This window comes from Carassius carassius, chromosome 20, assembly GCF_963082965.1.
Source record: "Carassius carassius chromosome 20, fCarCar2.1, whole genome shotgun sequence".
Lineage (NCBI taxonomy): Eukaryota > Metazoa > Chordata > Actinopteri > Cypriniformes > Cyprinidae > Carassius > Carassius carassius.
This window is the reverse complement of record NC_081774.1, coordinates 22,487,166-22,500,509: the sequence shown is the minus strand read 5'-3', so window position 1 is coordinate 22,500,509 and position 13,344 is coordinate 22,487,166. Positions and strand designations below refer to the sequence as shown.

At 32.9% G+C, this 13,344-nt stretch overlaps 1 protein-coding gene across 4 annotated transcripts in view; it reads left to right on the top strand.

Moving 5' to 3' along the window:
- ssbp3a (single stranded DNA binding protein 3a) overlaps positions 1-13,344 on the top strand; it is a 37,751-nt gene that overhangs the window by 21,476 nt on the left and 2,931 nt on the right. Inside the window, exons 5-12 of one of the 4 annotated variants that reach the window (XM_059502237.1) lie at positions 8,431-8,520; positions 10,268-10,342; positions 10,531-10,590; positions 10,671-10,725; positions 10,870-10,943; positions 11,971-12,032; positions 13,118-13,166; positions 13,249-13,284. In XM_059502237.1, the coding sequence (XP_059358220.1) occupies positions 8,431-8,520; positions 10,268-10,342; positions 10,531-10,590; positions 10,671-10,725; positions 10,870-10,943; positions 11,971-12,032; positions 13,118-13,166; positions 13,249-13,284 (501 nt within the window). Of the gene's footprint in view, positions 1-8,430; positions 8,521-10,267; positions 10,343-10,530; positions 10,591-10,670; positions 10,726-10,869; positions 10,944-11,946; positions 12,033-13,117; positions 13,167-13,248; positions 13,285-13,344 lie in introns of all 4 variants that reach the window. The other 3 variants (XM_059502236.1, XM_059502239.1, XM_059502238.1) reach the window with 3 other exon arrangements.

Here is a 13,344-nt window from a genome sequence, read left to right as displayed (position 1 = left end):
AAAAGACGCTGTGGTGGTGATTAAACCTAATTTAGGACTATAACGTACAGGGTCCTGCAAGAAAAGACAAAACTGGCAAATCCGTGGCCAGAACACCAGAATATGAACGTTTGCGCAAAGTCCCTCGCTAAGCGTTTTCCTCCCGTAGAAAAACATAAACACTTAACATGGCTTAATGTATTAAGATGCTATTAAAATATCAAATTAAATATACATTTCATTATTTTAATGAATATGCATATAGTATTTTTCTCACATACCGCAAAATGTGGCATAATGGACTAAGATGATAAAGTTCCGCGTTAAGCATTTTTCCATATAAAATAAACTGTCTACAACTCGATTATATCACTTTGTCCTCCCATACAGCAAAACACTTAATGTGACCTAATGACTAAGATGATAAAGACAATTCAGTAGGCCTAGCCTATATTTCTTGTTGTTGACTCAACGTATATTAAGACCAGCAAATATGAACGTACATTATGAAATGCATTAAGTGATTTTAAAAGGATCAACTCCGTACAGGCAAGCAGACAAGTACAGAACGCAGTGCGTTAAATTGTACATTAAACTTTTTTAATATAGAAATAATATATATATAGAAATAGAAAATATAGAAAATCATTATAAATAAAACACAATGTATCTTAATAGACAAAGTGATATAATCGAGTTGTAGACAGTTTTTTTTTTTTGGAAAAATGCTTAACGCGAAACTTTGTGTGTTGTGTTTATTCTGGGCTCACCTGCTTGCCTGTACATATTAGTTATGTATTTTAATAGTGAGAAGCATATTCAGTTTGGCCTTTATCATCTTAGAGTTATGCCACATTTTGCGGTATGTGAGAAAAATACTATGTGCATATTTATTAAAATAATGAACTGTATATTTAATTTGATATTTTAATAGCATCTTAATACATTAAGCCATGTTAAGTGTTTATGTTTTTCTATGGGAGGAAAACGCTTAGCGAGGGACTTTGCGCAAACGTTCATATTCTGGTGTTCTGGCCACGGATTTGCCGGTCTTGTCTTTTTCTTGCAGGACCCTGTACGTTATAGTACTAAATAAGGTTTAATCACCACCACAGCGTCTTGTCTCCATTGGCAACATGCATGATATGTGTCGATTGCAAGTGTCGCAGGTAGCAGAGAGTGCAAGTAGCGACTGCAAGTGACATTGTAATTTAGTTTTTTTTCTTGTCTTCGCCACCTGGCTACTGTTATAAAATGTTGGGAAATTCAAACAAAAAGTAATAAAAAATTCAACAAAATAAAAAAATAAAGACAACAACGTGATGTCACTAGCGGAAGTGCAAGTGTCTGAGAGTGCAAGTCTGAGAGTGCAAGTGCAAGTCTGCAGCCAGACCCTTCTCGAAATGTCAGCTGTATTTTATTCTTATAAAAACATTTAAGTGCAGTTAACAATTTACAATACAGTAATCTTTTTTACTTTTTATGTTCCTCTTAATGTGGCCTAAAAACCTTTTACAAGCATATATTTCACAGTAGTGTTCTTTTGCGGTAAATTTGCAGTCATGGAAGTCACATTTCCTTTCTTGGATCTGGACCACTTCCAGGGTTAAAAGAATAAAGAATAAAGTACACACACTTATGAATGGTCGTATATGTCTTAAATGATTGTAAACAGCGGAGAACTTGTTTATCAGCATATTAGATCCATGCATTTAGTTTTAAAGTGATAGCATGCTAATAAACCTTTTATATGTTAATTAAACAACAAGAGAGAAAATCTCTCATTGCTCTTAACCGAATAGCTTTGTGAATAAATCTATATATTTAATTCAAACAGTGTGACTATTCAGTGGTTTTTGTAACATACAATTTAAGTAGTCCCTATTTCTTATTTCTAGTGCTTTAAGTTTTTCAGGGAGATTTGTTTCATTTGTGTCTCTGTCCTATTATAGTTTATTTCCTATTGGAAAATAAACTAAAATTAGTTAACTAATTAACTAACTAGTTATCTAAACTAATTCGTTTCTGCCATTTATTTGTCTTCAGTAAGCTTCTTTTTTCTTTTCTTTTTTTTTATGTTTACGTGGCACTTGAAAAGTAAACTAACACTCACAAAACCTTAAAACTGCACACAATTAGCTGAAAACAATAAAAAAAAATAGCCTATATGTACAAACATTTTATAAGAGACACAGAATTTTACTGTTTTATGAAAATACAATATAAATCTGTTAGAATGTACCTGTAAACTTCCACTGTAAAATTTTTATTTATTTTTTTGAAGTTGCAAGTAAAACGGATTATTGGAATAGGTTTTACAAGAAAAAGCTATTTAAAATTCAAAATGTCATGTTTAATTTAGTGTTACTGTCTGTTAATTTGTAACTTATTGTGAAATTGTTCTAGTGGCAATTCTAAATGATATTTTTTCGGCTTAGTGTGATGATATTTACTATCAAAGACATTATTAGATTTTTGCACTAACCTTCAGTCCTGTGACATTTAACACTGGAACACCTGAATGCAAACGGATTGGTATAGAATATAGTTTTGAAAGAGAAATGTCATGAGGTTTTTAATAACTTTTCAATTAAATGGCAAGTCATTTAATACCAGGCATACCACATTTGAATTTGCCCAATCACCTATTCAAATTATGTATGCATAAGAATTCCAACTGTGACAGGGATAAAATAATATGCATAATATGCAATAACATGGTTTTGGTTAGAGTAGTAAATTAATAATTATTAGTATATGAAGTAAGTGCAAGACTGTAAGTACATATGCATGGTAATAGTAAAAAAAAATTACCTTTTAAAATAAACGTTTTTGACCGCTAATTTAAACATTAGGGAGGGTGCAAGAGATTTTCCCTGAAATTTGCTGGTACAAGCTTTTTTTACTTTGAAAAACACCTCTGGACTGTATTACTGATTCATGCCAAAACATACATGTTACAGTTATTTCAATTTTTAAATAACGCACACACCCAAAAGCTGCTGCATCTAGTCATGTAAATATTTTTACAGTTAAAGGGATAATTCACCCAAAAATGAAAATTCTGTCATCATTTACTAACCCTCATGTCGTTCCAAACCTATATGAGTTGCTTTCTTATGCTGAACATAAAAGAAGATATTTTGAAGATTGCTGGTAATCAAACAGTTGGTGGTTGCCATTGACTCCTTAGTAGAAGAAAGAAAAAGAAAAACTATGGAAGTCAATGGCAATTACCAATAGTTTGATTAACAGCAATCTTCAAAATATCTTCTATGTTCAACATAACAAAGCACCTCATACAGGTTTGGAACGACATGAGGGTACGTAAATGATGACAGAATTTTTGTTTTTGGGTGAACTATCCCTTTAATAAAAAAGTGAATACCTCAAAAATATTCAGCAGCCTCTGTTGTTAGTCTGATTTAATCATTAAACATATTATTGCACAAAAATGTGCATGGCCAGATAAAAGATTGTGTACATTGTGTATTATTGCAACATCCACATTCCACATATTATGCTGTCTGTGTTATACGCATAGCTATTCTGTCATATTTTCAAGGTCACAGAGCCTTCAGGTTTTACTACATGAGCTCACTCATCTTTTCAAATATCTTACATATGTGCCACAAAGGGAATCAAGTATTACCTCTTAGCACAGGATCAAATGAATATATTAGTTTATTATATTAGGCAGGTGGATCTTTTGTGTTTTGAGGTCAGAGCCTGACCAGGATTTTCATTCAGTATTGACAGAACTTGAAGTATGGCATTGCCCGTCTGTGGTGCAGTTCTGCTGTCTCAAGTGCCATCTAATAGGTGTCGCCTGAGCTCCATCACAACTATATCATATGAGAATGTGTGAAGTTTTTGTTACACGGAACATTAGAAGGCAATATTATGACTATCACATCCATGTGAGAATAACTAGAAGCAGGAAACAGAGGAAGCTTGGCAGTTGACAAGTCGTTCAAACTGATGGGTGGTGCCTTAGGCGTGTACTGAGATCCCCACAGGGGTTTGTGATAGACTGATAAGATTGGCTCAGGAAGTCAGTTATCTGAACAGTGAACAAGAACGGTGATCAAGCCTTGTACTGTATATCATTTAGTCTAACTAAACTAACTTTTTTAATGAAAAAAATGAGAAACCATTGATTGACCTTAAGACCTTTTTTGAAGACCTTCGTTCATCTACGTAATGCATTGCGTTTTGCAGACGTGATATTAAGAATATCTTAATTTTGTGTTTTGAAGATGAACAAAGATCTTTGGAACAACATGACTGTGGTGGGTGACTTTGGGTGAACTATCCCTTTAAGACAGGAGTAATGGCTGCTGAAAATTCAGCTTTGCCATATTTACTCTAGGGCTGCAACAAACGTTTATTTTGATAGTCGATTAATCTAACGATAATTAGAATGATTATTCGGCTAATCATAGATTATTTCACTGATTAATCAATATAATTTGATTATTCAGCTCTTGCAATTAGTTAAAATACTGTTATACATAGTCTAATAGTCTATTAACTTCAGCTTTGGGAAATAATATTATGTAATTACGATTATTATGCAATTAATTTATACAAATAAATATATTTGACACACAAAATGAGATGACAGAGAAACCTTCTAATTTACCATTTAATTAGGCTACTATATGAAAATTAACTGAATGTCGTAAGTATATAATGTGGATAAGAAACAAATGTAAAACATGTTAGATGTTTTATTTTTGGATAAACTATTTTATTCACAATATACACTACCAGTCAAACATTTTTGAACAGTAACATTGTTTTAAAGAAGTATCTTCTGCTCATCAAGCCTGCGTGTATTTGATCCAAAGTACAACAAAAACAGTACAATTTTGACTATTTAAAATAACAGTTTTTTTATTTGAATATATTTTAAAATGTAATTTATTCCTGTGATTTCAAGGCTGAATTTTTAGCATCAGTACTCCAGTCACAGGATCCTTCAGATCATCATCATTCTAATATACTGTTTTGCTGCTCCAAAAATTTTTTTTATTATTATTACTATGTTGAAAACAGCTGAATATAATTTTTTCAGGTTTCTTTGATGAAAGAAATCTCTTGTAACATTATAAATGTCTTTGCCAATTTAAAGCATCCTTGCTAAATAGAAGTATTAATTTCTACAATAACCCACAAAAAAAATAAATAAAAATAAATAAAGATATTGACTCCAAGCTTTTGAATGGTATTGCGTAAAATGTTACAAGCTTTTTATTTCAGATAAATTCTGATGACTGGATCTTTATATTCATCAAAGAATCCTGAAAAAACTGTTTTAAATATTGATAATAATAATAATAGTAATACATGTTTCTTAAGCAGCAAATCAGCATATTAGAATGATTTTCAAGGATCATGTGACACTGAAGACTGGAGAAAATTCAGCTTTGATCACAAGAATAAATTACATTTTAAAATATATTCAAATAGAAAGCAGTTATTTTAAATCATAAAAATATTGCGCAATATTACTGCTTGTGCTGTATATTGGATCAAATAAATGCAGGCTTGGTGAGCAGAAAAGACTTCCTTAAAAAAAAATCTTAACGTTACTATTCAAAACCTTTTGACTTGTAGATTAATATCTCTTAAAATACCTTACTGGGTTATGATAATCAAAACAGTCATGAGCTAGATTAAGTTTTGATCTCTGCAAACCAAACTATCACTTTATTCAAATATTTTATAATAATACCGTAAAGCTTCTTGATTTAAGGAATTGCATAAAATACTATAGAAGTGACGTGAATGCTTTACTGAGCTCGTGCAAACATCCACATCAGTGTAATAAGCTGCATTTTTAACTGCTGCGATTTTTTTTTTATGTTTATTTCGTTATTGAGAGGAAAGCACGTGACATATATTTTCATTCAGTTCGGCTCAGGTGCGTTTCTCTGAAGCAGCGCTAAACACTGTATCTCTTCTTCTCTTGAATTGCATCGAGGAGGGCTGAATTACAGGCTTGCGCTACAGCGCCACACTGGTCAAACCACATTGTTGCAGGCTCTAAATTAGGTCAAATTAAATCAAACGACTACTCGAAAACAAAAATATTTGTTTAGAATTTTTTATTGTCAACATTGTCGATAATGTCGACTAATCATTTCAGCCCTGATTTACTCTAATCACAATATTACTATTTTAAGTAAATGCAGACTTTGTAAGCATAACAGAAATGGCATACCACTTTATTGCTGTAGCATTCATGGTATATCTTAATTAAGAGTTAGTTACCCCTAAATGTCATATAAGACTGAGGTTGGTAATTCAAGTCAATCAGACGGTTCTTTGTGGACTAGGCTTTATGTAAACAGCATCTGTCAAACTAAACTGCATTAATATGGTATTAACCTTGCATAAGCTGCATAATTCGTCATCACTTGCTCTCAGTCTTTCACTGAGGGAACTCTGGGTGGGGGAACAGCTGGTCATTCTTTTCCTAGGTCAGCATGTGAAAGCTGATTACAACAAAGGTTAGGGCTTAAGAGACTTAAGACAGGTGAGGCGACATCTTACACAGAAATCCCTTTAAGCAGATCATCTTGATACAGCTGCTTCAATTGGACAGTTTAGATAATGCTGAACACTTCAAAATAAAGTCACATTTATGCTTTATAGCACACTGCTGTATCGAGCCTTCATCTTTTGGGAGTCTAACCAGCAAATGAATAGCATTTATTGAGACACATCATATATTACAACAATTTTCTGTGATGTGCACAAAACAAGTCATGTTTCCAACCCAGGTTCATTGAAAAATATGCATCTACCTACATTTTTACAAAACTGGCCCAGCTAAAATGAACACTAATCAAATTATGATTTCAAATCATGATTAATAGGCAGATTATCAAAGACTAAATTTTCAAATGGTTACATGCAGTATACTACAGTTTGTTATCACCTAAAACACCTTTACCATAACGCATGATTTATAAAAAAAAATACATTTTAACATTTGCATCACATATCCAGCTCCATGTACAGGTTTTCTCATGTAGTAAAACATGGGTTTGACAAAAAGTTCAAAGTTGTTTAAAAGCAAAGTAAAAAGAGAAACTGAACATGTTTTTTTACTGCCACTCACTGGACATTTCACTTTTGAAACTACAGCACAACATGCAATAAGCAATGTAATGCAAACCTGTATTTTTCATGTGCATGGGTTGCACTGTTTCTGGCCAGCTTATCAAGGTCCTCAGAGAGTCACTAGCTCACCTCTGAGAGAACAGACAGACTATGCATGAGCTGGTATATCTCTCTACATCCTCATGTGGGACTGTCTAAACACTTACATGTATTGCTCTAGCAGCAGTTTATCAACACTTCACAATCCTCTCAGACCCCTGAATTAGGCCAGAGAGACATAATTCATTTCCTCAGCAGTCCAAACTAATCTCCTTTGTGAACACTGTTGTTCTCTCCATGACCAAATACCACAAACAGAGATTAATTGATGAGATTAAAGGGTTAGTTCATCGAAAAATCATAATCATGTTATTAATAACTCACCCTTCATGTCGTTCCAAACCCGTCAGACCTCTGTTTATCTTTGGAACACAGTTTAAGATATTTTAGATTTAGTCCGAGAGCTCTCGTGAGGGTGAGTTATTAATAATATAATTATGATTTTTTGATGAACTAACCCTTTAACAAACTCCAAAAGAGTCTAGACATAAAATAGCATTAGGTTGGACAAGTGATGGATCTGTGGATCAATACCCAAATCCAGCAGAGACCAACACGAGACAGCAAGTCTGTTGATGAGAAGCACATTTATTCCTTAAAGACTAGAATATTCAATATTTACCCACAATCAAGTTCTGGAGAAAACTGCCTGAAAGAAAAAGCATTTGTCAATGGATTGTGTCGATGAAGAACAATACTGCTAAACCAGAAAAGGGGTATAGCAAAGTCGTATAAGTAGAGAGTAACTGAAACTTTATGACTTTACTATCTCTAAAAAATGTTGTCCAAAATTTAGCTTTTGGCTTTTTCTGGCCAAATGACATCCAACTAGACAGAAGAAAACAACAGTAAAATCTTTAGTTCACATGCAACAAAGGGGTCTACACAAAGAATTGTATACAGAAAACACCAAAGTCACATGTAGAAAAATTGAATGACATTTTAGAGAAATAACTCCAAAACAAAGCATAAAATACAGTTGTACTTGGGGATAGCACAAATAAATTAAGAAATTAGTATTAATTAGGCCTAATATTTATTATTACTTATAAAATCATACATCTTTTGTAACATTATAAATCCCTGATTAATGTAATGCATTCTTGATTAATAGAAGTGTAAATGGCTTTACAAATTTCTTACTGACTCAAAACTAGTAGTAGTGTATGTATTAATTTCCATCGTTCGTATATATTTTTTTTTCTCTTCTCTTTACAGAGTGCTGCTGCGGCACCCAGTCCAGTCCTAGGCAACATGCCTCCAGGTGACAGCATGCCGGGTGGACCCATGCCCCCCGGATTCTTCCAGGTAGGTCATTCCTCCTCACCCTCTCCATAAACCATCCATAACAATCTAACTGCAAGCCCTCAGGTGTACAGACATGTGTCGCTGGTTCACAGAGAAACCATTATGCCATGGTCTCTGGTCATCTGCCAAGCTTATGTGCATTCTCTACTCTGAGAGTGGGCTCGTTGTTGCCCTGCTGAGTAGCACTAAATGTGTTGGTGGGATGTACCTTCAGCAGTGGAGTTAACACTTTATCACTCAGAAGCTTTCTGAGAGGGTGACTCATCATAATACCATAAGGAGTTGTAGGAAAATATTTATGGATGAAAAGATGTTTATAATTATATTTTCGAAGGAAGCATATGGAGAAATCTTTGTCGGACCAGATGGAGTCATGACCCTCCAAGAGCTTTTGTGGGAATGCAGCATGGCACAGATTCTCAGATACTGAGAGCTGCAGAACATAGTACTGGTTTATGCAAGTCCTGAAACGTATCAGTGGATATGCAGAAACATTTTGAACAGTTGGGTGTCTTTGGTCTTAACCCCATTGCCCTCTAGTGGTGATATGGATGATGATTTGTAAAAACGTACTTAATTATTATTCTTTTGTTTTTTTTTGTAGAAATATCTAAACATTTTTTAAACCTGATGAATAATTTTGATGTAAATTAATAGAAAAAAAAGCTATTATGTGTTATATGAGGGGAAAAGGTTTAAGATATATTCTATGAAGATATATTCTGAAGAAATATTCTATAGAAAATTACTGCATAAAATTAATATAAAAAAATAAGGTTCTAGACCATAAATACTCTGATGATTCTCAGGACTATGATTCACATAATCAACCAATCAGAAACAAAATCAATCAAAAATTACTTCAACCACAATGTGGTGTAATTGAAAGAAGTCTCTTATGCTCACTGTGGCTGCATTTATTCAATAAAAATACAACAATATTGTAACATATTATTACATTTTAAAATAATAGTTTTTTTATTTAAATATATAGTTTGAAATTATATATTTTTAGATGTAAGGCTGAATTTTTATCGGCCATAAAGTTCTCCAGTGTCACATGATCCTTCAGAAATCATTTTAATATTCTGATTTGGTGCTCAAGAAACGTCTTCTTATAATTTTCAATGTTGAGAACAGCTGTGCTGCTTAATATTTTTGTGTAAACCTTGATGCATTTTTCTCAGGATTCTTTGATCAGTAAAAAGTCCGAAAGGACACCATTTATTTGGAATAGAAATCTTTTGTACCACTATAATCGTATTTACTGTCACTTTGGATTAAATGCATTCTTACTGAATAGAAGTTTTAATGTCTTTTTAAAAAATCTTACTGACCACAAACATTTGTATGGTATTGTACATCTTAAACATATGTAAATGATTTATAGCTTGAAACTCAAAGCAAAATGGGGGGAAAAAATGCAACTAGCAATGAGATTTGTCATGGATGGATGGATGGATGGATGGATAGATAGATTTATGTATATACAGTACATTATGTACATATGTGCTTTACTGTGTTGGTACACTACTTGATGTCCAAATTAAATCTGGGTTTTGAAGCAAAACAACTTTAAAATGAAGAGTGACATCAGCTCAAACTATCTTTTGCCTTTGGCTCTGTTCTCTTCATCTGCACCTGTCGCTTTCACCTGTCATGTCTTTGACTTTGTGCTGTCTTTCACTTGGCATTTTTCTGCTGATACTATGGCAACCTTCTCTTCCTCCCACTACCTTCTCTGCAGGGACCACCTGGTTCCCAACCCTCCCCTCACACTCAGCTACCTCCCAACTCTAACATGATGGGGGTGCATGGACAGGTAACAGCGCACATATCTATGTACATGTTCTCTCTGTTTATATGGTTATGCATGTTATCTGCACACATCCTGAAATGCTTTCCTAAAATATTCTGTTTTCTATCCTCCTCTCTCATTCAGCTTTTGTATTGGTTACATGCTGTTCAATTTTTTTTTAACTATGTGTTACTGTATGTTCCCATATCCAGCCTTTTATGTCACCTCGCTATGCTGGAGGACCTCGGCCACTCATCAGAATGGGTAACCCGGTAAGTCAAATTAAAATGTTTTAAAATAACTGTTTATTAATTTGACTTATTTAAGCTCTTGACTGTCTCTGTTTCTTTAGCCTCCAGGTGGGCAGCCTTTACCTCCGAATATGATGGACCCTACACGACCAACAGGTAAGAAACTAATGGGATCAGTGTTTATTAATGGTGAAAGTCCCTTATTTATTTTAAAACTAGACTTCAAATTCAATTTAGCATTGTCATTTAATTTTAATGCACAAGTCTGTTAAATTTTAAATTGTGTTATTATTTGGTCAGGCCACCCAAATCTGGCACCAATGCAGAGAATGAATGCTCTTCGAGGAATGGGCCCGATGGGACCGGGACCACAGGTCTGGCTGGCATTTACACTGTCCTAAAGCTCAACTTCACAACATTTCACATTCATGAAAATCTGAGTATCTTTGCTTAGACTCCATCAATTAGTTTTGCTAACTTCTAGGTCTGGACACTATAGCTAAAACAATTGTATATCAATGTAATTTACCTCAGTATTTAATGTACATCTTATACACATACTGCATGTAAATATTATTAAAAGAAATTAATAGTTTTATTAAGCAAAGAAGCAAGAATGACAATAAATGTATAATGTTACAAAAGATTCCTACTTCAAATAAATGCTGTTGTTTTAAATTTTATATTCATCCAGAGCATCCTGAAAACATTTTCCACAAATATATTAGCAACACAACTGTTTTTAACACTGATAATCATAAGAAATGTTTCTTGAGCACCAACTCAGCATATCAGAATTATTTGTGAAGAATAATGTGACACTGAATACTAAAGTAATGGCTGATAATAATTCAGCTTTTCATCACATAAATAAATTGTTTTAAAATATATTTAAATGCAGCCTAGGTGAGGATAAGAAACTGCACTACTGTTAAAACACAAATAAATAAATAATTACATACATGCATACATGAATACATGAATAGATAAATAAATTAATGTTTTGAAACAGTCAAATGTAGTCTGAATGTTTAAAGGTAAAATATAGTAAAACGTAATTAAACATAATCAAGGTTTGTTTTTCCTGTGGTCCTTTTTAATAAATGGACAGATAAAAATGGTATATGTTTATACTTTTATTTTATATGCACTAATACTAAAGTTACAAAAAACAGGGTCTTAATATCACACCAATTTTCTTAATGCACCTCTTGTGTTTTTATTCAGTTTTTTGTATGGCATCCATGTATTCACAGTCATTGCTCCAGCTTTTCAGCCGTATTTCATAAATTATTTACAGCCTGTTTTCTTCTAAACTAACTGTGTCCATGTTTTCTCAATTCTCATGGTGTCTTCTCGACGTGCTGGGCATCGTAGTCTGATCCTTGGTTATCATTACAGAGTTATGGAGGAGGAATGAGGCCTCCAAACTCCATGGGCCCTGGAATGCCAGGGGTGAACATGTAAGGACAATCTCAGTCTATTGTATTTGTGGAATTTCACATTATGTCAGGCTGGTCAGGATGTTCAAACAAACAGTAATGTTTTGATAGCACTCAGAGACCCCAGGAGAATTAACCTATAGATTACTCTTTTATGTCATCTCAGCATAAAAAAATTAGGAAGGGTTTTTTTTTTACCCTGTAAAGCCTGACATGAAATAATAGTCTTAAGGTAACACTTAATATAATATAATATAATAATTTTCATTAATAAATCATTAACAAATATTATATAATGTTTAATTAATCATTACTTAATATATATAAACTTCAGTGTTTACATGTTTACATTTACTTTACATTTATTTATTTAATAGGTAAAAATTGATTAAATTTGAATTTAATTTGAATTTAATTTACAAATGTTGTGAAAATATAGCTTATAGGCACTTCACAAACTATTCATGTTAATATATTCATTAGGTCATAATCACAGTATGTAAAGGTCATATATTTGGTCTTTGTTTTTGGTGTTGATTTGTAATATTTGGACATCTTAAATCATTTATTAATAATTTGTTAATGATTTTGCAGTACTCAGTCTAGGAAACAATTGTAAGTGTTTATAAACATTTACTAATCATTAGCTAAATGTATCCCAAATGACTGGAATTCACCTTATTTTTACATTATTTATTACCATAATCAGTTGTTCATGTTTTTGTAGTTTACCTAATAAAAACCAGTTTTCACAGCAAAAAAATATACTAGAAGGCCTTTTATTTGCTAAAAAGTATCAACTATAAATCAGACGATAGAAGACATTTAGTAGATACATGTAGTAGATTGTTTTTCAGCGCAGTTTTGATAATGTTAACAATTTTTGTGCTGGATATTTGACTGTGACCTTTCAAGATTTAATTTTGAAGTGTTGTTTTAATACATAAATAGCTTTAGGGGAAAAAACAATATTTTGACTCCACAGAGCATTAAAAAGAAATCTTTATTTAAATTCTTGAGTGTTCAGTGTGATCTTACATGCAAGAGACTTCTTTAATGTTCTTAGCAAAGTTAAAATATAGAAACTGCTCTGTTTCTCTGTACAGGGGAGCAGGAGCAGGCAGACCATGGCCTAATCCTAATAACGGAAATGCGGTAAGATACTTCAGAAAATTTAGCTGATGCTATTAGAGGGGGAATTAGTGATTTTCTGATAAATAACCTTTTGTCTTCACAGATACCATATCCCTCATCATCCCCAGGGACATATGTGGTAATTAACCATTTCCTTTTCCTTCTTTTATTTTGTTGTCTGTTTTGAAAAAAAAATGGT